This window comes from Oryzias latipes, chromosome 16 (genome assembly GCF_053564925.1).
Source record: "Oryzias latipes strain Hd-rR chromosome 16, Olatipes_Hd-rR_3.1".
NCBI classification, from domain to species: Eukaryota; Metazoa; Chordata; class Actinopteri; order Beloniformes; family Adrianichthyidae; genus Oryzias; species Oryzias latipes.
Genome location: NC_136252.1, coordinates 24,104,373 through 24,130,817, shown reverse-complemented (window position 1 = coordinate 24,130,817; position 26,445 = coordinate 24,104,373). Strand labels below are relative to the sequence as shown.

The following is a 26,445-nucleotide window of genomic DNA, read 5'->3' as shown; positions in this document are numbered from 1 at the left end:
GTTCAAAACCATTCCTGAATGCAAACAGTCTATTAACATGACCACCTCCTCTAAGATGGGGTTAATAAAATAAATCTTTTCAGAAGATGCAATATTGATCCAAAATCTTTTTTTTTCAGGGCAAAACAGCTTTCTTTTTTGGAGAACTTTAAATGTAAACCTTCCTTTCTTATGAAAAAAAGTCCAACCATTGTTCAGTTTAAATGACTAGTTATCAACATTTTGTTTACGAACCAATCAAAATTGATTAAGGACTAAAAATTGACATTATAAAACGATCTATAATGAAATCACGTCAAATCATAAATCCAGTTCAATCTTGAACATGTAATCAATTGTAGAATTTAGCAGTTATACCCAAGACCTACTGTCATGCTTTACCAGACCAAAGCATTTAAACCATTTATGACATACTGAGCTGCCATTTATTAAATAAATATTTATGTATTTTTCAGTCTGACATTTTAACTCAACTAGCATTGACAGTGTTAGAAGTGTTCAAAATGATTTTTCTCAACTTCCTGCAACTCCCAATCCCTCTTTTGACTTATTCGTTTGGTACAACCACAACCTTCAAAGGAGTTTGGGAATCGTAAAAAAACAATGAATAATAACAACAAAAACGGATTCAGTCATAAGCACCTTGACTTCAGGATCATTTTCAAGCTTTTTTTAGTCTGAGTTTCAGTAAAAGTAAAAACTTTTGCTGTATTTCAAAAGCTTTCTTCAACTTCAACAGCATAAACCACATGAGCACTTGGCTGATCTGTCACACCACTGTTTAGTGTCGCTCTATAATTGTTCCAGAGTGAACAAAACATCTGCAACAACTTGATTCATGTAAGAAGATACCTGTTTGTTGGAGTTCAGATAATTGCATTGGATTTCTAAATGTTCCGTCCTCTTACCTCAACGCCCTGCTGAGTTTATCGTAATTCATCTGTGGTTTACACTTCCTGGCTCCCCAGAGTCGGGCCACTTCGTCCGGGTCCTTGATGACAAACTCGCCATAGTCCCCCTGCCATGCAATGACGTCATGATATTCCTCCTTCCTGAGCAGCTCCAGGATGAAGTGCCACAGCTGGATCTGCCTGGATCCAGGACTAGACTCGGGCTTGTAAGCCCAGTCTGGAAAAGCAAACCCTGCAACAGAAGAAAGGACATGGAACAGTAAGTAGAAGTCATTTGGGTTTTGCCTGGAAATTGAAAATAAATAAATACATGGAAGCGTGTTCTTGAAGGACTTTATTAGCTTTAGAAAAACTTGATCAAAGAAAATAAGAAAAACATTCACTTATCGATGAGAGGAGCCGTCAACATTATTGCAAACTTTGGGTGAGGAAACAGAATTATAGGCATGTTCCCAACCAAAGAATACAAAAAAAACAAAGAGAGTATTCTCAATCAAACTTTGCCATACATAGTTTACAGTCTTTATTCATTTTTTTAAACTTCTTCTTTACTCTACAAGGTTTGTTAAAGACAAACAGATAATCTTAAGTGAGTTAACAGGACAGCGGCCAATAAAAGTGATTAAACCAACTAATCAAGACTCCTTTGATTTAAACACTCTTCTATGGTGACAACAGGCCATTGCCTCACCACAGCAGCTCTTCACAGGAAACACAAACACACACACTCACTGAAACTACAACTGAAAGCTGCAGCAAAGTGGGCTTTGTGGAACAATTAGCTGCTCACAAAAAAAACATTTCCACTTCTCCTCCACTTCTTTCCTCTCTCAGAAAGTCATTCTTTCCCTTGACCAGGGGAAAACATCATCTCTCTTTTTGTGCCGCCATCCTCTGCTCTAAAGCAAACTGTGGCTGTGGGCAGCAGTTTTATTCAGCAACTATACGCATGTACAAATGTGTTAGAAAAAGCCTATGAGGCGGTGTGCTTTAAAAGGTCTGTCAGTCTCCCACTAACAGTCTGTCACCTTGGTGCTAGACAAAACACAAAAAGCAACACATCCTATACATTTGCAGAGAATATACACTTTTCTTTTGCCAATTCTGCATATTTTTAAGTGTAAGCTTCAATGACAATTATAAAGGTTTTCTGTGTTTCTGGAAACATTTCAAATTGAATTCTGGTCCACAAATTCTCATGGGTCATCCAAAAGTTAAATTGGCTTCTTAACAAATAAGAGTTTAATATTTATTTAAAATAATATAAGAAAAACACTAATTTGTTATCTTATATTGCAAAAAGATGAAACGGCAGAAAGTTGCTATTAAAAAAGTTGGAGAAATGGTCAGGAGTGCAAAAGCTGCTGAAAAACGTCTAAATGTGTCATCGCTCAGACTTTCCAGGCCTGCTCATGTAGGAGGCAGTTGCCATGCTATTGAAAATGTCACTTCGTTTCCATGTTCTCGGCCTCCTCCTCTTTCTCCTGCAAACATTCAGAAAATATTTTTGCAGCGTGATACAATTCTGTATTGGATTAGTGCAAGTTGAGAAGTTTGAGGTCCTGCTCCGCATTCTTTGATAAAAACTCACAGAAAAGAAGGAAACAAACAGACCGATGGATTAAAAAAAATATTAAAATGACTCATCAAGCCTCCATCTGGCTGAAAAAAAACCTAGAAGCTACAACTTATTAAAAATGAAAAGTTAAAGAGGAATAACAAATCAAAAACAATCAATGTATTAATATTTTTGAGTATATTTTTATAAATGTTGGCATAAAATAACAAAAAGTTCAGACGTCTGCTGTTTTGCCTATTATGTAATTTCCAGTGACGCATAAAAAATGTCAGTCACCAAATCTGCAAGTTGTCTCAGGCAAAAAATCAAAGAGGTCTATAAAATTCCTCATTAATACTCTTCAATATAGATGTTAACAGAAATATGTGACAGTTTATAGCCAATAAATTGATGGGAATTTAAAAGCTTTAAACAGAAAAGTTTAACGTCTTGTCAAACAGGTGGAGGAATTCACTTAAAGCACATACGCTGTGCGTAATGGCGTTTATTCGACAGCAGCAAAACGAGAGTAGAGAGAGTGGTACGGCTATTATTCAAACTGCTATAATAAGGCCTTAACTTCAGAGATTTTTTATTTTTTTAAACAGGATTTTGCATTTGAGCCTTTTTACATCCAGTCACTTTTGTCATTTAAATATTTGAGGGCGGGAAATGACTTTAAAGTTTTAATTTACCAGATTCTTTTTCTGTTTAAAAAGTTAAGATAAGTTTACAGCCTCCCGCTTCCTTTTTCTCACACACACACATTGCTCAAACACCGTTTGTGTTTAAGCGATGTGTGTGTGTGTGTGTGTGTGTGTGTGTGTGTGTGTGTGTGTGACAGAGATGGTGAGGATTATGTTTGCAGGAATGCAGAAAGAACAGGTGTCTTTGTCCTTCCTTCCACCCGTAGTCCAACTGAGGCTGAGCCGTTCTGACTCACGCTGGATCAGCTATCACACATAACCCACACGCTCTGATCTGTTTCAGCGGCCGCGTACACTTGATAGGAGAACTTCGGCGGGGAATTTTTGGAATCTGTGCGAGTGCTGTCCGTTCCATTGTGTGCGGAGCTGAGGAAGAGCATCAGTGGGGAAAAAGCCTGCGGAGCATGACATAACCCCCACCACCACACTTAACCTCTACGACCTTCACTCTCCCTCTGCTTGGCTAGTCTACCCTGCCTCCCCCTCTCTGGGGTGGTGGTGGTGGTGGGGGGGGGACACATAAGATAGCCATTACAGCAAAAACACACAAGCCTCCCACTCTCACACACATGAGCATAGACTGCATCAATAATAGAGAAACTGGTGTAGAGGGATGGGGATAGGGTGCCCCTAATCTCTGCCCTGGGACACCAGTAAGAGTGCCTGTGTGTGTGTGTGTGGCGGGGTGTGTGTGTGTGTGTGTGTGTGCATTGGGAATAGTAGGAGGCAGGTGGCAGAGCACTGTGGTAAATGGGAGGATGGAGGGAGGGGTTGAAGTTAAAAAGGAAAAAAAGACTAGATGAGATGGGGCGATCTCTATGACAAGTTTAAAAACTGAGAAAGAAAGTGGGAGAATAAGAGATGGGGGGTTGAAGATTTGGGAAACAAGAGTGGGAAGTGAAAGAGATGAGAGAGAAAAAAAGACAATGGCTGGTGTGGGAGAGGGGAGGGATGGAGAGAGCGGCAAGAAGGAGTTAGGAGGACGTGGGGATTAAGGGAGCGATGAGATCATAGCTCATCTGGTAGTCTGTTGTCATCCAGGTCAGATTGCTTAGCACCCCCCCCTCCCTCTTTTACTCCAAGCCTCTCTCATTCCAATCCCCTCTCCCTGTGTGCGAGTGTGGATGACTCTTTTCCTCTGTGTGATCCCAGTGGCAGGCTTCGAGCTGAGTTCAAACACTGCTGCTATTCCAGCTATGTGTGCAGCAGAAGTGCAACAGGAGAAGGGAGCAGAGGAGACAAGAGCAAAGAAGGGAGGAAAGATTAAAAAAAAAGGAAAGAAAGATTCAAAATGGTCCAGAAAACAGTCCTGGCCTGGGATTCAGTGCTTCCTGGTATGGTATGTCACACTTAAGTTATACACACACTGGGCATTTTATGCGTTATCGTAAATGCGTGTTTAGCCCATGATATTCACACTGGTCAAGCAGGCAGGGGCTTTCCCATTTCTACTGTTAACTGGCGCAGGTCCACCACCTAAAGTTGGGTTGCTAGGAAACGTGCAAATCTCCTGAATTGGGCACAAAACAGAAACTGTTCAGGTTATTGCTAGCAGCCTTGCAATGGTGGATATGGATTGCCATCATGTCGGGACAGTGGCCCGACGTGAGAAACAAAAGCAGACGTCGTCAGGCTTGTCGTTGTGTCTGGATTCACCAGAAAAGCCAGCTATCTTCTGAGTTTTGTGAGTCCCTGATTCGTCAAAGTTTCATCTGACTTTGCTGACGAAACGAACAAACGTGTTCAATGGCCATGTGTTTTGCTCGTGGAGCCCAAAACCGATCGTTAAAAACTTGCGTAGCCACGCATGGAAGCGGGATCCTAAAACACACAAAGTCTAGTTTGTAAAAAATATCAACCATTTTATTTGAGAGCATAAGAGCAAAAAAAATTAATAATGATAAATTCCCGCATTCCAGCAAATTTTCAAATAAATACCGTGATCAGACAGTTTAACACTTAAAAACCAGAGATTTAATCGGAAACGCCTAAATAACACCTAAATAACACGCTTTTAGACCTACCGTAACTGTTTGATCGTTTACACATTAAACGCTATATGCAACACATTATTAACAAAAAGTGTAGCATTACGACGCAAAGCCACTTTTCTCTGCAACAGAATCCGCTGATTCAAGTTGATTGCGTAAACATTTTACTATTATAAAGTGTTGCATATCAGTGGAAAGCTGCTTTTCTCACCTTCAGGATATGTGAGAGTTGTGGTAGTTGAAAGAATGTAAACACTGCAGCTAAAACTCCGGTGTTAAAGGGTTAAAAAGTGTAGGGATTTAAATTATACAAAAGGATATCACATATTTGAACATACTGTCACAGAATGACAAAGGTATATTGATGAGCTAGCATAAAACACCGTCGTTTCTTAGGGAAATGCCTAAGAAATGCCAACATTTGTAACCAGGTATTCATCAGTATTAAATACCTTAAGGCCTTTTGTTTTCATTTGCTGAATGTAGAACAACACCAAAGCAATTCTAATATTCAATGTAGGGTTTTAGTCGAGATTTGGTATTTAGTGGCGCCAACACATCATTTACAACCCTGTAGGACACAATTGCTCCAATGTTTTATCTATGGTCATAGTAGTACTATGTCAGCAATATTTATCAGCAAAAGTCTTTATTTTGGTCATAGCTAATAATTCCGTACTCCCAATATTTTCAGCAAGTATTCCCCCTTAATTTGAGTAACCTATGGACAAAATCAAATTCTTTATTAAACAATGTTTTTTGTGACTATGTTTGTTTAGAAAAGTTTTGTATGTCAGGCACATCTTCAACAGTTGCTCTGCTAAGAAAGAAATTATAAATATGATTTTTTATTTCCTGACACCCAATGGGCGCCTGGTTAAAAGCTAAAAAAGGACAAGGGCCCAAAACCTGACCAGAGCATCAATCTGCCCCTCAAGAACCAAGAAAGGGGAGAGTTGATGGGAAGGTGACTGAGACAGACAGGCGGTCAAAACGTAAAGTGTGAGAAGAGAAATGAAGGAGAGAACTCTAGAGCAGCAAAAGCAACTCAGCAGCAAATAAACTGACAGACCGGTGCTAAACAAACTGCAGAGTTGCAGACTCATCAGGCTTTCTCTACAGGACTGGGGCCTTTGAACAGCCATTAGCGGCTGTCAGCTCGCACTCTTCTACTTTAAATCTACTCAGCTTTTTAGCCTGCTTGTGGGAAACGATCACCACGAGCATGTGTGTGCATAGGCGAGGTGAGATCACCGTCTGCTTTAAAAGCATTAAAAGTTAAGAGTTCGTTTTTGCCTGAAGCGCGTTCATACACAAGTATACAAAGCTTTGACAGAGACCTTTTGATGAGTGAAACAGCCTGAAGCATTTAGCTGGCTGTACAGATAAAGCTGAAACACAAGACCAAGAGGTGGACAAGCGGGATAAAAAAAAAAAGCGAGACGAGATGAAAAAAATGAATGAAAGAAGAGACAGAAGAGCACAGACTCTTTTAGAGGGTAATCAGAGCCCATATGCCTAAATCCCAGAGTGTCTGGATCCTTCCCACTATGTTCATTAAAAATTCATCCATCCAATACTCGATGAAAAACTGGAGAATGTGAGACATGGATGGAAAAACGGTAAACAAGCTGGGGATAAAAGAAAGTCCACAACTTGAACGAATGTGTGTGTGTGCTGTGGCTTCTTTTGTGATTTCTGCACTAGATTAAATAAAAATGAAAAAAAAACACCTATGGTTGTTTATTTTAAAAAAAAGGATTACAACAGTAGAAATGTTGAACTAATAGCAAAAGAGCATGCTTTTCACCTTAAGGAGGATGTTTTTGGCTTTTTCTTAATTAGTTGCAGGAATATTGATTTTGCACCTTAAATGATTGAGGATTCTTTTTTTTTTAAATCATTGACTTTTTTTTTTACCGGTAAGTTTGTATAAAACGTTTATTTTCTTTGCTCAGTGGCATGGTGTTTCTACTGGATCAGGGTGCTATTCCATTAAGTATTTTTGTTTTTAATGAGTCCGTCACTGTAAAATGACAATATAATAACATATGAAAATGTGGAAAAATTACAAAAGTTAATTTCTGCCTTATTTTTTTACCTTTAGATTTAGATTAGATTTTTACCCAGACCTCCTTTCAATGAACTGAGCAAGAGTTGGTCAGTTTGGCAATGCCAAAGCGCTGCAATCGGCTTACTTTCCTGCTTCGTGCAATAAAAGAATTTGTTCTTGATTCCAAATATTTGAGAGAGCAACGAATTTCCTTTCATCACTTGTTCTTGCTGGAGGTATCAAAGCACCAAAAGCCTCTACGTTCTGAGCTTCACCTGAGTGCTGTGAAAGGGTTAAACACACATAACGGGAAAAATTGTAAAGCCTTGGAGGCTCCTCCTGCACTCTTAAGCTGTTACCCCAGTCTACATTTTCTATAGATGCTTATGGGCATCCGTAAACCTGCAGAAGAGAAAAAAAGGAGGAGGAAAAGATAGAAAGGGTACTTTCTGGCCTACGAGAGGCTCAACACACACAAACATAAACACACACTAGAGATATTGTTTAAAAGAGAGGGAGAACACACAACATGGATGGTGAGAAGAGGGAAAGTACAGATGAGATGAGGAGGGGAAGAAAAATGGGATAAAGAATAAATAGGAAATGACAATGTTGGTCCCTCAGCTTTATTCGTGCGTGGAGGACAAACACATTTTTTCACATGGGTGTGCTATGAAGCACAGAAGTTTACATTTAAATGTAAGTGTTTTACTAATCAATGTGGCACTTAAATGAGTTTTTGCATGAATTTTTGTACTAACAACTTTATATATTGTTATGCATTTTCCAAGTGCTGGCAGCTATGCGCCAACATAGATGACTGGTGACTACTGATCTGATGACATTATCAAGCAGTAGTAATGGCCAAGTTTGAAGACGCTTTTTTTCTCCATATCTCTCCACTTGGAGTATAAGTCTCTTAGCAGCCAAACACGGAGATAGCACTGATGTCATCGCCCCGCCTCCCCACAGGAAATGCTTATTCTAATTGAATAATGCGACAATGTTCGCAGGGTGGATGTTAAAATGAAATGCCAATCCCCTCTTTGCATTTTCGTTTTAATTATGACACAGAATAAGCGGTTTTTAAGTAGAAATGAAAAAGCATTGTAAAGGACTGACATTTCATTTTAATTTTGAGTCATTTGATGCAGTTACATTTTGAAAATGAAAAAGCATTTCTGTTAATCCATTTTAATTGTCAAACTAGACATTTCTAAATGAATTTTGCTACACATTTACCAGAAAAACCTTTTGAAAATGAAATGTCAAATACCATTTTCTTCATCATTTAATTTAAGTGACAGAATAAGTGGTGTTGAAGAAGATAATGAAAAAGCATTTTGGCGGATTGCTGCTATGGAACTTCAAAGTATCATACGTAAATTGCAGCTTTTTGATAACCCCCTAAGCTAAGAATCATTCAAATGTCTATGTAAACCCCCTTTTTATTTTATTTATTTTTTATTTTAATGTCTTGTATTTCATTTTTTTTCTGTATTATTGGTAACATTTTACTTTATTTTATCTTGCATTTGTTGTTTGTACATGTCAAGTACTTTTTTCTATGTTTCTATACTTTGCATAATTGTATACAATTGTCACAAACTGTTATCCTCAATTGTTTTTTTTTTTCAATTAAAAAAAAAAAGCATTTTGGCGGATTGCTTTTTCATTTTAATTTTGAGTCAACAAATGCAGCTTCATTTTGAAAATGAAAAAGCATTTCTGGTTTTGACTTTTATTTTTAATTATGCTACAGAATCGCTTCCATATATTCCTGAAGAGGCAGAAGGTGAGGCCTTCTATTTGGGCAGTGGGGACCAATAGATGCAGTCTGTTACCACATGGGACAACTACACATACAGCAGAGGGTATATCACTAGCAACATATGCACAAAATAAGCAGCAGCAACAAGGTAGTGAGAAGAAAAGGCACAAACACACACCTGTCTGAATCTCCCACATGACAACACATGAAGAATGTAGATTGAGCAGCATGTGAGCAAATACAAAGCTCTGTCCATGCATGATCACACACCAATCCCAGAAGCACTTCACCTGATGTGTTCCTACACAGACTGGACTTCTTTTTGTGTAATCACGCTCATAAACAAGCCTGATGGGAGAATCTGTGCTTGTGTTTTTTGTGTGTCTGTAGATGTGTGTGCGCTTGTGTTCCCCTGAGAGTTTTAAGAACAGCAGAATAATATTGTGTCAGCGGGAGAACAGCCCTGCTGCTCTCGGGGCGCTGTTAGGTATATTTACTCACACCAAAGTGACACACTACTCCCAGGACATTAACTGGGAGAACACATACACATACTGTACTGTGCTATGCTCTGGCTCAAGAGCTTCAGGGCAAAGGGCCAGGATTGAAACCAACACCTATACACTCATTTTAGAAGCTGAAAGGCAAAATAAAATACAACTTTTGAAACACAGCTTATTGGCATGGTTTATAGCTTCATTTGTTTTCCTTGCATTTGTTTTATCCAAATAAAGTGAAAGCTCATTTTACCTGTTTCTAAGGTGTTGGTTTGTAAAAAGGGATTTTAAAAAAGCAATAGGGAGACATTAATTCTTGCTCGTATAGCTGAAGGATATAAAATAGAAGTTCTTTTAACTTGAACTCAACCTAAACCCAGAGTGAAACTTTTATTTTGTATTCATAACCAAGTTGGGTTAGTGTCCTGGTGCATCCAAGCCCTACACATTTCATACCCAAATTTAAAGCCAAAAGATGCAATTCTTCAAATGACCACTAGAGGCCTGCTTCAAAAAGAATAAAGTTCATCCAGTAAAAAGACATGCTTACAGCAACCAAGACCTATTTACTGCATATTAAATAGTAGGGGTGTGTATTGGCAAGAGTCTGGTGATGCAGTGATACGACAAAGTACATTTTAAGTGTCAACTGCAAAGCACCACAATTCCCGTTTTTATATGGTACTGGCAACAACATGGCACAGAATTTTGGTGCAGTACCCATTCCAAGCAAAATCTAAGTGGTACATGGCTTATAACAACAAAAACTGCGAGGCCGACAGAACATTTAACGTTTAACACAAGATGATTCTCCTGAGATTCTGTTGATTTTTTCCTGTGTAAAGCTGCTCAAAGAGGCTCAGTGTGCTGTGCTGCCAACTAGTGGTCGGGGTTTAGGTGAAAAACAAGAGTCAAGATGCTGAAGTATGCTTATAAATCGGTACAAGCATTGCCAAATGAAAGATTGCAATATGTCGTTATCCCCTACACCCCTATTAAATACTAATAATAACCATGGTTCAGTCTATGATTTGTTTATCTTTATTCATGAATCAAATCAGGTTACTACCTAAGTATCGATCCACAGCCCTACATGGGTGGATGCAACAAAACTCTCAGAGATTTAATACCTATAAAATATGCAGGGAAAGTTCAACTTAATCACAAATTCATGAAAACTAAGTATAAGCTGCCATACTGTCAGATTGAGCAAAATGTCCTTTAGGCTAAAACAAAGCAATTTCATAATAATTTACCTAAAATCTCTTTTTTACTACTTTTTTCTTTCCTACGCCCTCACACAGCCAAGTTACTGGCCACAGGCGCCTCTCTTCTCTCCTGCACTCTGTCTGCCTACCTCACAAGCTGGTGTTAATGTACTTCTGCAGCCAGCAGCTTGGCAGAGAGATGCCAGTTGACACTTAACCTCTGGTTCAACAACATTCTGCCTACACTCTCCACTCACCACTGCCTGCTACAGTGTGCACACACCTTTATGTCACGCAGAGTTGGAGGTGAACAGTGTTGTATGGCAATTTTCTCATTGATTATATGTGGGAAATCACTTAAGTTTTTTACATAACGCTTAATTTAAATAAAGGACATGCTAAAAAATAAGTCTTTGAAACATCTAAAAAATATGAGAATTTTCTGTTTGTATAAAAAAGCCCAGAAGTTGGGAAATTGTTTTATATTTTTCATAAATTGAAAAATAGCATAAACACAAAATTAGCTTTAAATGTGCACAAAAGAACGATGTTTATGTGTGATGTAGATATAAAGTCAGCAGGTCAAGCACTTTGCCGCACAGGAGTAAATGAGATGTGGCACCTGAACACGATATATTTATCAGGTAAAGAAAGTTAGCGTGTGTCTAGAAGATAAGTGGCAATTTAGGAGGGTGGTTTCCTGGAATGTACCACTGTAGTGGGACAGGATGTAAGCAACTGTTGTATGTGCACCACAACAGAGCTGTTTCCTGTGTGTGTGCATGTTATTTCTGATACACAATGAAATCTGATGAGAACCAAACCTGTACTGCAGACGTTATCATTTATCTGTTCAAAATTGCCACAGTCATAGTAAATGGTGACAGTAAAGTTTTTTCAATGACAAAAACTTTTTTTTAAAATCAAGATTTTGCATAACCCCACTTGTAACAATATACAATGCATATTACAGAATGCATAAACAGTAAACACTCTGACAAATAAAAAATTTGTCTACATTCAAAACAAGCACAAAATCCTGAGTGCTACAGTAATTGAGGGAGCTAAGCAAGAAAAAAAAAATTATATTTGTCTTAAGCAAAAAAAGAAAAGCCAATTTGAGTTTAAAATATGTTACACAGCTTTTGAAAGGCAATCCCACTGGTCAGCATAGAACAATAAAGAGCAAAAAGTTAGGTGATTAATGAGATTTTCAACAAAGATTGAATTAAAAAGACCCCAATCTACAAGAAACTGAAGACAACAGAAATTCCTGTTGGTAGAGGTCACCTACATGTTTACTCAAACTTAATAGACAAAAAATACAGCAAAACTTTGCTCTATATCTGATAGTGATGGAAGAGCATTGCTACACGAACAATGTAAAGATAATTTATTTGGATTAAACAACATTTGTTAAAGTTTGAAAAAGCAATTATCTTTGTGGTCAATCCCTTAGCTACAGGCTGGAATCAGGAGCAATTATAAATGTATTTGCTCTGATGACTAAGCAGAAAGGGAGATGAAGTAATGCAATCAATCATTTACTGTCTACAGTAAAAGGGAGGAGATGTCATGATCTGGGAATACCCCAGCTGGTCTGCTCTATATTCCAAGAATATAAAACAATGGGTCTAGACCGCAGCATAACAAAGAATGAGATTTTTTTTCATTCCGTCAGATGTAACAGGAATATTCCAAGACGACAATGCCAGGACTCACAGGGCTTCTGAAACATTCTTCAGAATCCTCAGAGTTGGTCACCTAAGAGGATTTTAAACAAGAACAAAAGCCTGTGTGTGGTTTTTCAAGAGGGTGTTTCCAGGCGTGGCTTTCTTGTCCTCCACTGTGCTTTTGTGTGATATTTGGTGGTAATTTTGAGGAGGCTGCTGAGACAGTCAGGGTCATCCTGGGTCATACCCAACACCACTACATAACTCCTCAATATCGTGTGATGACATCAGCATAAACCGACTGCAAGAAGATCAACATTTGCAAGTTAAAAGGAAACAAGACAACTGAAAGAAAGAATAAAGACTACTAACAAATTTATTTGGAACAATGCTGCTTTTGTGCAGAACATTTAGATATGTAGGAATGCTGTAAGTCAGAGCTCAGAAACCATGCCGGGTTTATGCACACTCTTGCATGTGACAGCATGTACTGAGGAGGAGCCAGATTTCATACAAAAATGACAGGGACAGACAGATAAAAGGAACCAGAAAAACAAGTCCACAATAACAGCTACAGACTAAAACCCAGTGTGTATATTTATGCGTGCGAGTGTGCGTCAGTGCTGACTCAGTGCGTGAATGTGTTTGTAATTCAGCCTTCACAACGCAAAATCTCCTCCATTCTCTTGCCTCTCTCACCGTCACTTAGCAACCAGACACTTAAAGTCTAAAAATAACCTCTCAGAAACGAACAGAACAAAAAAATATAGCATAAACTGCAATTAATCCTTTCAAGCCTGGAACAAGGACTAATAGACTGGGTATTAGAGAGGAAGGAGCATGGCAGCAGCAAGGCAGAGAGAGATGCAGGGAAAAAATAGTGAGTCAAATCTGCCAGCAACAGGTAGTCGTCAGGAGACAGAGTTTTATTCTGCATGATGGTGTGTGAGCTCCGGCTGCTCTAAGACAAACAAACTTCTCTACAAAATAAACAATTACTGCAAAAAGATTGGATCGATTACTTAAAATGTGGACTTCATCTTTTCAAAAAGACACCTGTAATGTAATAAAGAGCAACCTTGTCCAACAAAAACTAAGCTTTTAAAAACTGTTTACAGACAATTCACAGCAAAAAAAAATGTTATTATTCAACTTGTTTAAAAAAAACAACCTTTTTTCTCAGTTTCTGCCTAACAAATACAGAAACCAAAGAGCAGAAAGGCATGTCAAAAAACTGATCAAAAAGAAAAAGTTTCTCTTTAAATGTAGATTTCAACCTAAATGAAAGAAATCAAAAGAAAACTAGTCACAGTAGTGTCTCTGCCTTCTTAACTTTTCACCACAATTCTAAAAATTAATATAAATTTGATAATCACAATTATTCCACACAAAAAATCCACAAATTAAAACGTATGCTTCATGTACAAACTGTCAATGTATTTGTTACACATTTTACTAACAAAATAAATAGCATTGCAGGAGGAAAAGCCTTACTGCAATTGACAAGTCTACAAAAGTCTGCAAAAGACTTTTTCTGAATACCAGCCAAAATTAAAGAACTAAATACATGTCAAAATAAAGCCTCTCAAGACTATTTCATGCTGTAGAAAGCTTTAAAATGTGTCACAATAAACTGTCCCAAATAGTAAATGTGTGGTCTTTTTCTTGTGTTGATTTCTGATTTTTAAAGTTTTATTTGTGGAAATGATAGGAAAACTGTAAACAGTTATACCAGAAAACACTAAGTTTTAGTTAAATCAAGGCAGTTAAGGATCTTTTTTTATAGCTACTAAAAAATGTAGCTGTGAGACCTGTGAGACCAGAACAGATGAGCACAAAAAGTGCAGCTCAAACGTAATTTTTTAAAGCAAATGAAACAAATATGGGGTTGTTACAGTATTAATTCTAAAATGATAGCTTAGACAAATTCATCATCACAAATAATGTTTTAAAGCCTCTGAAGCCATACAAAATGCATATGTGTCCATAAATAAACACATACGCAAATTTAATGAGATGTGCAACGTCTACAGGTATGGTAATGATTCAAATATTTCTAAATGAACAGCCAAACCTACTGGTTTAAAGATGTTTATCACTACAAACAGACCACCCTCAAGCTATGTTTAGCCCAAACAATTTCTTGTGGCTTCTCAAAATAATGCATGCATGGAAAAACTGTTTTCCACTTATTCTCAAGAGGCAGTAAAATGTCTGGGACTTAAAAAAACCCTGTGCAGATTCTTCTTCAAAGAAATAAATGGAAAGCTTTAGGATGTGAGTGTAAGCTCTAAGCTACATGTTGTTCAGACAAGAGGTGAGAGCAGACTATGTGATGGGCCTGGGGGAATTGTGTTTTTCTCTCTGCTGTGCTGTTGCTAACTATGCTTATCATAGCCTGAATATGCAAGGTATTATTCCCAGTGAGCAGAAGGGTTCAGACAGAAAGGCTAATAGGTTGCTATTTAGGTATCTTCACAGTAAAAGCTGCACAAGTCCCAGGAAATCCTAGGTATGACAGTCCTCGTATGCAGTAAACAACATTAAAGAAAAGCTAAAGAAGGTCAACTTTTTAAGGCCAACTTCATGCTTATATTCTGCGACATCAATTCAAAGAGAAACTGTTTGTGAAGAATGAAAAGTAGCAGTTCACCAAGTCACACCAATGTTCCTCAGACTTTTCTACTTCTTAGAGTACATTAGCTTTCCAACAGAGGACAACTTCCAGTTGCTAAGGTGCTAAGATAATTGCAATAATTGGGGATAGGGGATTTACATCCTAGTGATTTGAGAAAAGACTGAAGCCATTAAGTGTGTTTTTCATTCATCACCTGCAAACATACTTGAGATGAACTTGTCTCCACCATAACTCTGAATTAACATAAGAAGAAAAGCACCCATATGTTTCATGTAAACATTTAGACACCAACAGTGGGCTAATATGCGAGCAAATGTGTCTACAACATATTTAAGATGTTGCTTACTGCTCTATGCTTATACTCCTGGAAAAGGAAAAAATAAAGTGGTTACTTCGGTCTCTTACACAAGAGCAAAAGTTCAACTACACAAAATAATGATAAAGGTGAATCCATGTTGGGAAGCATCTACTTTTTGAGTAGAAATCTATCTGAAATCTTGTTATTGAATACAAAAACGATCAAATAAAGAATATCGAACTATGCTGTCTACAGTTTACTAGAAAAATTTGGATATCCAAAGAAATCAGATCAAGTTTGGACATTAGGTGTGCATGTAAACAGGCTCAAAGTAACCTGAGAAGCATTTCCTCTGTACATGATAGTGTATTGATCAAATCTGTGAGCATTAGGAGGGCAGGAAGTAATGTGTGTGTGTGTGTGCGTTTCTGAGAGGCTGACTAGAAATACGCATAAAAGCTCTAGAGCTTTAGACTTCCACATTTTGAGGAATGATAAAAAAAAAAATCAGCAAAATCAGCAGTCGGAAAAATATTCGAGCCAACCTTCTTGCTAGCCCACCAAGGTACTGAGAAAATAAAAGGCTTTAAATTCAGCCTCTTAACTTTTGTCAATTTTGTAATACTGATTTTGATTAGTGGGAGGACGCTGCGGGATCAAGCTTGACTGACCATGACGTTTAGATCTTTTAAACTTTATACTTAAATTCAGTACATATTAGAGTAAACAGTGCTGTCTTTTTAGCATGATTGCCAAAACCTCACAGAATAAGAACAGCCATATAAAGCTGTTAAAAGCAGTCAAAGCATTCTAGGATAACCCGTAATAACTTCAGAACTATAGTTTAAAATGCAAATTTTAAAGGATAATTTTGAAATCTTGAATTCCTTTGTGAAAGTCGGCTGGGATCATAGCTGAAGGTGAATGAAAAAACAACCCAAAAGTGACATTAGCTGATCTATTCACGCATCGGCACTTCTCAGCGAGTGTGCTGTCAGCAGCAGCACCAAAAAAGTGCATTACATCACTAGATAAAAAATAAAATTCTTCCTCTACTTTTTTAGTCCACACCCCCCTCATCATCTGTAACCACTGAATTCCTCCCTTTTGGTAATCCAGTCCTGCATGCTTTCCTGCCATTCTTCTGCAGCAACTAAATATAGATGAAGGAAAAAGCTCGGTCCACATCTGTTAGTCATTCAGAGTGTGTACACATTTGGGAACAGGAGTGGAGAAAAGGAAAACTGGTTAAAGGTCAAAGAGAGACAAGAGGAGAAAAAGTAAGTGGTGGAATGAGTTTTTAGAAATCAAAAAAGGGCAAACGGAAAAGGATGATGACAGAATCAAATGTCACATCCTGGACCAATGTCCGTCAAGACTGACCTGCTGTTATGTCATTTTGGATCCTCTTTTTAATAGTTACAAAGAAGTGGTGAACCACAAGGACAGTTTTCACAAGTAAAAAAGTGAAACACACAAAACATTGATATCGATCTCATTTTACCACAAAAAAGTCACAGAAATGAAAGCACAAAGCGCTTGAGCGCTGGCGTTAGACCTTAAATCATCTGCGTAGTAATTACAGAGCCAAAACAAACATGCAAGCTTTGTTTCTGATCTACCTGCTGAAAAAGTCAAACCTCAAGCTAAAGAAAATGAAAGCACAACTTGGATTCCTTACATAGCTAAGCTACAAACTTTGTTTTTGTTTACCTTGACTACCTTAAAACCTGCTTAAAGTTAAGAGTTGCACTTCATCAAAGTTTAATATTAGACTGACCAAAGTATCTGTTTCTCTTCAATTAAAATGTTGTGCTTAATGCTTTGTGAGACTAGACACACATCTTTCAAAAAATTGTCAAAATTTTTTATTTAATTTTAAGGTGTCCAAAATTACCAAAACCAAAAGTTTACACTTTCAGAAATGGAGAAATACCATATCTGGAGTATGGAGAAATGATGAGAGTATACATATCTGGATCTAAAGGACATAGAAGGTACAGTTTTTAGGACTCTCTTGGGGTTTGGGGAGTTGGTTGAAAGTCCACTTACTTATTGCATTTTTTTATAGCTTTCACTGTCCATGGACGATGACTTGTACTTAGAGGCTTCCTGAATCAAAACACAGCTCCATGCTGTATCTGTATCTTTTGGTCAGGGGTTGATTTTCCAGCAAGCTTAAAGCTCCCTTACAAGTAAGACTAAGAAGGGAAGGTTGAAATATGGTAAAAGTCTCTCATAAACAGGGTTTGGCTTAAACCGGACAAAGAGTAAAAGCCAAGCAAACCAGCAAGGTTAGCTTACTTTAATTACCCCATTAAGCCTTTTTGACCCACCACCGAGCGGCTATGTCAGATTGCTCTTCTTATGCAGAGACAGTTCCAACTTTAGATAAGAGTTCAAAGAGAAAGTATTAAACCAGTTTTACGTGATATAACCTGTGTTACTTAGAAAATGGGAAACTTCTCCTAGAATTTTCGTAAGCCGGAAAAAGATTTCTGCATTTCAACATTCCCCGCAAAGTCATTTAAAGATGTCTAATTAAAACTTTGTGGGACAGCGCAGTACTTTCTGGATGTCTCCCAGATCATTGATCTACGGTGGCCGAGAGGTGCAAGACACATTTACATTTAAGATACAAACAACATAAAATCCCAGTACTAATGAACAAATACGGAAACACAACAGCAAATTACAACAATGAAAGCGAGAGACAGCTTCTAACAGAAAAGGACGTAATATAAAACCAATTGTTTATGATTCTTTAAAGTTATTTATTACCGTTTTCCTTATCTGGACATTATAAACACATGAAACGCTAACTTCCCGGGTGCAGCTCAACAACAAATCAAGTGACGTTGTTACGTCACTTCCGGTATTAAGGCTATTCCCTTTCCGTTACCAGCTGCTCGCTTTTTTTTCTCCATCAATGTTTTGCACTTGCCAGTCGGCAAGTGCAAAACATGCATTTAATACCGGAAGTGACCCAGAAACCTTTTTTTTGTTTGTTTTTTGCTTCAGAAACGTTACCTTGCTAAACATTGTTAAAATTTGTACAATAGAAATTGTAGTGATACAATTTAAAAAAAAAAGCTTTTGGAACGTTTCATGTATTTATAATGTCCACATAAAGAAAACAGTAACAAATAACATGAAAGAATTATACACGGTTGGTTTTATATTACGTCCCTTCTGTTTAAAGCAGTGTCTCCGCTTTCATTGTAGTGTTTCTGGATTTAATCATTTTTTTTCTGCAACTGTTGTTGTTAATTTGAGCTATATAAGTAAAATGGAATTGAATTGAATTGATTTGTTGTTGCGTTTCAGAACTTTGTAATTTGTTCTGTGATTTGCTGTTGTGTTTTGTGATTTCGGTATTTGTTCATTTGTTCTGGGATTTGTTGTTGTACCTTAAATGTAAACGTGTCTTGCACATCTCGGCCACCGTATTGATCCCATCACTTGTGATCATTTATGTTAGTTCTATGCATCGCATGCAGGTTTTTTCTGTTAATTTAACATTTAACAAAATACTGTCAAGAATTCGGTGGAAATAAGCAATAAATAAGGGTTGGTGGGGTTTTGACTTATTTGTTGTGATATAGTTTCACCTGCAACACCTAAAGTGTACTGTCCAAGTGATCAATACAGGGAAAGACGCTCGCGCAAAAACGTGCATGCATGCTGAACTCATAAACAGGATTCTGGCAATCGGCGGCATGCGTCACAGAGGATATGAGGGGGACACAGAGGGCAGAGCACGGCGTGTTTATGTGTGCGTGTGTTTATCCCATCGTAAACAGGGACAAGACACACATGCTGTGTCACCGCCTGTCACCGCCTTTTATTCTGCCCTACCTGTTTTCACCTCTTACTTTTCCCTACCTCCATCAGTCAAGCCCTTGCCCATGTCCTGCGCCCGTCTGCTCCCTTCCTCTCCCTCTCTAACCCCCACCCCAACTTGGCCAGCTTGTTAAACATGTCTCCTAAAGCTGATTAAGTGGTGCTGATCAGGGTTGCATAACACTCACCTCACATAGACATTACTCCTGGCCAGCCAGCACATATTCTGCGTACTTCCTGTCTCTGAACGTGTGTGAGGGAGATTTAGAAAAACCAAAGGATGAAGCACCACTTAAATGAATATTGCTTTCTATGAAATATTCGCAGTTCCAATACACAGAAAGCCTTTGCATATGGATTACTGTAACAGTCTTTTTGAGCTGAGGCCAAATCTGCGTGCGGATGGTCTTGTTGGCTGGTGCATCTTTGGCTGCACTGCTGGAATGTGCACATCCCTATCCTGCAAAGTTTTTTTTTTCTTTAATATGTGCACCTGCATGTTTGTGCATCCACTCTTGCTGTAGGATGTGTATATAATCACTACTCATCCCCCATTTGCGTCTGTCTGCCAAGTAAGACAATCCACCTACTATAAGGAGGCAGGGGAAACATATGCAGACGCAATAAATTCAACAAAAAAACCCATAATAAAAATATTGAGCAAACACACGCACAATGCACGAGATATTCAAACATTGTGTTGGCGTTGCCTTTAAAGAATTCCCTACATCAGATTAATTGGTCGACAGATTGAGTTAACGATGCTGTGCACAGAGGCAGGTTAGAAAGGTCGTCTCGCCCAACTCCTCTTCTCGCCTCTCTGGGTTTGCTCCCGCGCTCGGCCTCGTGGGAAAGATTAGAATCCTCAGCTGGAGCAAATAAAGCTGAACGTTATGCAAGAGTCAGGGAGCGAGTGAGAAACAGAGAAAGGCAGATGATGATGTAACTGGAGAAAAAAAAGCAAAAAACATAGATAAAGAGAAAAAGAGAAGTAATAGAACTTTGCCGTGCAGCTGGAGGACACGAGGACAACCTCCACTATGGTGCCAGCCCTGTATCTAAACAATGACACCCGATATGAACCACAAGGCAATTAGCTCCAACTCAGAGCTGCCGGCAGAAGCAGACTCCAGTGCTCCTCAGTCTTTCATATCTTTGCCCCACACGCACACAAAAAGCCAGACTATATAATATAAAGTCAATCTTAGCATTAAATCCTGCTTCATTGTGGCTTTATTGTTGACTTAAGTGATGTAGATATATGCTTTAGTAAAGATGTTGTAAAGGTTAGTCAATTCTGCTGTTTAGTGTATTGAATCTGTAGGTTTGGATTCTTGGATGAGGTCTCTGAAGAATTTTTATATGAAATGACATCTTTATTTAGCTTTTTTTAAATTAAGTTTAGGTGAGATTTCAATACAAATGTAGGGTATAAAAAAAGCTAGGAAAGACCTTATTGTGGGTTGCATAATGCTCTAGTGGTTAGCACCCTCACCTTACAGCGACAAGGCAATGGTTTGAATCCCAGCAGAGTTCTTTTCTTTGTGCAGTTTGCATGTTCTCCTAGTGCATGAGTGGATTTTCTCTGGGCGCTCTGGCTTCCTCCAACAGTCCAAAAATAAGGTTTCATAGGTTAATTGGTGACTCTAAATTGTCCCTTGGGCATAAATGTAAGTGTGTAGTCGTGTAGCCCTGGAAAGGACTGGGGACAGTCAACAGTGGGTGAATAGGCTCCAGCATCCATTACCCTGAATCGAAATGAGCAGGTATAGAAAAATTAATGAATGGTTTGATGGAGGATCTTATCGTTTCAAATTTCCAAATGGTCACTTCCATATACAGAAGGAGGGACATTTACAGGCTTGCGCATTTCAGATGCATTATGCCCTATCCACTAAGAGTTTTCTCCAGGTATTAAGCAGAGTACAATGGGGTTAAAATAAGTGAATTTATTTATGAAACAGCTAAATGTAAATTAGAACAGGAAATACTTTAATAGAACCGCAATTTATCAAGGGCTGGACTACATTCCAGGACTAACAAAGCAAAATACTCACTGAAAACCAGTGAACCATATCAGGGCAAACCTCTACAAAGAGAAATATAAACATTTACATAATTCAATAGTGTGTGGTTTACGCTTTCAAACTGTTGTCATTCAGTTACTTGTTGTGTTACAATAGCAACTAAGGGAAAACACAACATTTCCAAAATGCCTAACTGATTTTTCACACTGTGCATCAGCTTTTAAGTGTTAAGGCAAAAACAAAACTAACAGGTGTCAGGGGGGAAAACCAAGAATGAAGAAGGAAGTTAAAAAAGAGGAATAAACGAGTTATGGTAAAGGAAGTGACAAGATCATTGAGATAAAAGGCTGAGTGGCAGAGGCAGCTAACTTTCTTCCCTCAGTCAGTGTTCTGCATAGACGGTGTTATCTAAAAGCTAAGTGTAAACACTGAAAACCTCGGCTTGATGGAACTTTGCAACATGAGGTGCAATATCACAGTTTGTGTTTGTGCAGATAATGTGTAGGTAGAGACAAAGCTGCATGTAGACGAGGATCCAATGTTTCTAACTGTTGGTGGTGCCAAAAATCTGAATATACGTATTGTACAGATTTCATACCTAAGAACAATTGTTCCTCCATGTTTTAAGAGCTCAGATCCTTTAACTCTGTTATAATTTGATTTTTTTTAAAAAGGAGGGGGGGCTTTCCTGTGACAGTATAGCTGTACCAGGTCACAATTAAAAATTTCCCAAGACTTCTCTGTTCAGCAAATAAAAATATGAAATGCGCATTTTTGCAGTTATCAAGAAAGAAAACACCATCTGTGTAGCATTTCAGAGGCGTTTTACCTTTTTTTTGCACAACTTTATTATACCTTTGGGTGAACAAGTAATACTTTTGTGGGAAAAATAGATCATTGTTTTAAATTGAAAACCAGAAAGCCTCTGATAGATCATGTTCGCTTTAATTTGAAATGTTACGTTTAAGTTAAAATAGTCTAAACAGTTAGCAAAACCTGTAGGAAATGTATTCATAGCAGTTCGCTATGCTAAATACTAGGGTTATCACTTACGATTATTTCAGTAATCGATTAGTCAACGATTATTTTTATTGATTAGTTAATAAGTCAACGATTAGTGTTCATGTAAAGTGATCTGCTATTTCTTTTTTACAAAAGGTGATAGTGCTGCTAGTCAGTCCGTAGAGATTCACGTCATATATGGTACTGCTAATGCTTGGTGTATGAGAAATGAACATTTTACATGTATTCACGAATTTCAATTTCACCTTATAAAAAGATAAAAAGTTTAAGGTCCCAGGTAAGCTATATGTTAGCACAACAAAAGCCATTATTGTGTCGGAAGCTATAGGGTTCCTGATCCCTGCACTAAATCATTGTCTAAACTTTCCATAGAAATAGTAAGCAGAAATGTTTTTATGAACATGGGTTTTACTTTTGCAATTAGTGAACAGTAAAATATTCTACAATAATTTTTCCTTGATTAGTTCGCAAAAGTGACTTAGTTGGTAGCCATGGTACAGCACCCCAATCATGTTCCATCCCCTTCAACCATTGACAGAGATCTCATTCCTTTTAGAAACAGGATGTTCTGTTGCAGCCATCTCTGGTGTGCTCTGGCTCTTCCCGTCTACAATCACTGGCGTAGACCAGAATTAGGGTTTCCGCGTCCGGAAAACCTGTGATCACGTGGCGCTCCTCAAGTTTTTAAGTTCGGTTGCAAGATCTACATACAAATTGGATGTTCATTGAACACACACTGATCGGATGAACATTTTCACTCTGAACTGCAGCAACGCAGCAGTGTGTCCAATTGGGGCATGGATTTGGTAGTGACATGTGGGTGGCGTCCGCTTAAAAACACAGATGTACAAACGGTTGTAAACATGATCACGAAGGAGACAATTATAATTGCGGTTTTTGTCCTGTAGGACCACTTCGACTTTGCGCACCGAGCCTCTTCCTATTGTAGATGAGTGCTAATAAACAGTAAATACACAAAAGAGGAAGAATCTTCTCCTTGTCGCTACCTGCGTGACTGGTGCTTGTCCGATGTGAACACAATCGGCAGGATGAACGTTCATAAAACCAAAATGACAACAACAGACGCGTTGACAATACCAATTTAGCGTCAACGATTTTTAATAGTCGATTAGTCAACCTCATTCTGAATAGCATAAAGATACAGGTACAGTATGTATTCTGAACATTGATGTTTCTGAGTAAGTAAATAAAGCAAGCCAACATTTTCGCACAGACTCCTGCACTCGTCTTCCTTTTTATAACTGACCTAGAAGAAGACCTTTTCAAAGAATGTAGTTAATTTATAGAACAGACGAATGTAATCATCCTTATAACAAGACACCCACACTATCACACTGAGGTCACTAGCCGAGAGGAAGCTTGAGTGTGCGCATGAAAGATGGTATCGATGTTGCAACTATTTGTCTTTGAAATACTCCAAAGCTTTATTCAATGAATGAAGCTGAATAAATAGCTGCAATATTTTCAACTTTTTCTTTAACAAGACTGTTTCTATGTCAATATGTCACTGAAAGCAAGCTGGTAAAAGCTGCTTGAATGCACTCACAATACAAAATAAATTTGCTACTCAATAATAAAGCTGCCATATCCTAAAAAGATGGCAGAGAGTCAATATGTAAGTCATGTGTGCATGCAAGTACATTGGATCTGTTTAACACAACTGCTCTCTTAGTGCTACAGTTTCCTATAGTTTCAATCGCTGCATTTTCCTTTTTTGAAAATTCCCCTTCTGCTCTTGCTTCACATTTCCTCACTTTCATTTTCCCTCTCACCCCATGATGGGTCAGGCAGTAAAAAACTCACTGTTATCAAAAGCGTAAATCTCATCCAGCAACAATTACTGTGTGCATTTGTACTGTAGGATGTGTGTGTGCTCCCACCCGGACTCAGCTGGTTGTTACATAATTTCACCAGGCCACATCTGATGCTAAAAATGGACATGGATAAAACCATTGTGATTGAGGCCAGACCTACTGTACAGGAGCACACAGCAAACACATAAAAATAGATGCCAAGAGACAGTCAAGCTGCTTAACCCTGAACTTCAACTGTGAATTATGAGCAATATCCTTGTTTGAACCCAAGCCATGTCTGCCATTTTTCATATAAAGGATTTTAAACGACACACATTGCCAATTTTTTGTGTGTGCTTGTGTCCCATCATAGATACATATATCATAGATACATTTATCTTATATATAGTACACGTACTTTAAATTACAAAATTATAACCTTAATGTTCAATCATTACAATCAAAAAACACATATGCAATGAATTGATATATGATTAAACTAATGTTGTTTTTATAATGTGAAGAGTATTTTAATTGAGGGTGGCAAACAAACACACAAAAACCTCTGAGGGCAGTTTTGCTATATGAACTGCAGACTGCATGTACCAAAAGGGAAAAAAATCACTCTCTTTAAGTAACTGTAAGACATTTTCTAACATTAATTATTCACTTGAGCATCAGCAAATAACAAACACAACAATGTAAAATGGTGCAAGTCTGATATACAACAAAGTGGAAAGTGGTCCAATATTTAAAACTGGCAAACCCACTGACTCCCCTATGGGTAAATTCTGAGAAACACAAGATAACACGAAGCAGTTTCCGTCAGAGTGCATGAGAAAGTGAGTGAGTGTTTGGGAAGAGAATATATGGCGTATGAAGTGAAGCACTGATGGCCATCTTTCTCATTAAAGTTTAAACAATGGGCTTTCCTATACCTACCTGTCCAATGATACAATGTATTATTCAGTTTCTCTTAAGATATCTCATACACTTATATAGAGAAAGATACATTTGCACACCTGAGGAGTCTTTGAAAAGATGTCAAATCTTCAAAAAGGAGGTCTTAGGGCCTTTAAATAAGGTAAATGTCCAACGCTTTTCTTGTTGTATATGTGTGTGTTGGTGTGCAAAGACTTTTTAACCTGAGTTTTACGCTGATTTTTTAAAGCCATTCCAAAATTGTGGCTGTCAACTGTGTATATTGGAACCTCACATATACACAGGACAGCCTATGCTGGCAGGTAAACAGGGATGTCCAACAAAAAAGATTGATTGTGTGAGGTGAGGCAAGAGAAAAGAGATAGCTAATGAAAGAGGAGCTGCCACTGGAGTATTAGTCCATAGATTGGTGACAGAGATGATGGTGAAAGGGGGGGGGGGGGGGGGATGGGATAGGGGAGTCAATTGATCCTTAAAAAGGTTTCACTCCCCCTACAGGGACATGTGCATCTGTGTGCAGACAAACAGAGGAGTCTGTTTGAAATTAAAACACGCGTGCACACAAACTTAGTTTACAAAATGGCCCCATCTGGCTGGCGAGTCAGAAGTCTTGGCAAAGAGCAGCATTCAGCGTCAGCTTTGATTCTACCACGAGGTAGATTGGCAATTATTGGCTCAATTTTGTCTGAGACAGTGGGTTTGGGCTTGAATCATGCAGACAGTGCCTCAAGTATGGGGTTGTCCACAAAGGCTAAATTAGATCAAGCAGTCATGACTGATAAAGGACAGAGGATGTCCTTTTTCACTTATCTTTTTCCCCCTGACAGATACACACACAAACAAAGTTTGGTTTACTGGACTGAGTGTGATCCTGTTAGCACTTAATTAACATTTGTCTGTTAACGCTTGCAGACAGTTTAGCTATAATTAAGGCAATTTCTAACTGTTGAAATGAAGAATGGCTAGGAAGAGATCTATTTGTGTTAAACAGATATTTACAAATGCATAAAATGTGACTTAAGAAGCATGTTCGTCTAAGCTTTGTCAGCTACAATTTTTACCCATGGCATAACATTTTTCAATGGTATAAAATGATCTTAGTTTACTTAAAGTTTGAAATAAACTATTATGCCAAAAGAGAACAGGATGGAAAAGGGACACAGTAAGAGACAAGAGAGCTGGTGCAGTAGAAGACATGAGTGCTAGTTGGGCAAACACTCAAAGCATGATGTCGCATTCCTTGCATGGAGTGAAGGAAAGAAGGAAAAGAGAAGTTAGGAAAAGGGAGAAAAGGTAGGGGGAAGGGAAGGATGAGAGAAGGGGGGGGGGTGATGGGAGAAACTTTAACTTGGCGCCAGACAGCATTTCAAGACCGAACAGCCAACCACAGAGAAACGCTACCAAATATCAATGCGGCAAGTGTCGTACAAATCCTTTCAGTGACTTCCCATCATCCAAAATTAGATTACATATTTGCCCTCTACCCGCTTT

At 38.2% G+C, this 26,445-nt stretch overlaps 1 protein-coding gene across 3 annotated transcripts in view; it reads right to left on the bottom strand.

Annotated features, from left to right (window-relative positions):
* Positions 1-26,445, bottom strand: part of erfl3 (Ets2 repressor factor like 3) — a 58,602-nt gene that overhangs the window by 24,876 nt on the left and 7,281 nt on the right. For all 3 annotated transcript variants that reach the window (XM_023964445.2, XM_078933564.1, XM_078933563.1), the window contains exon 2: positions 909-1,143. In XM_023964445.2, the coding sequence (XP_023820213.2) occupies positions 909-1,143 (235 nt within the window). The remainder of the gene's footprint in view (positions 1-908; positions 1,144-26,445) is intronic.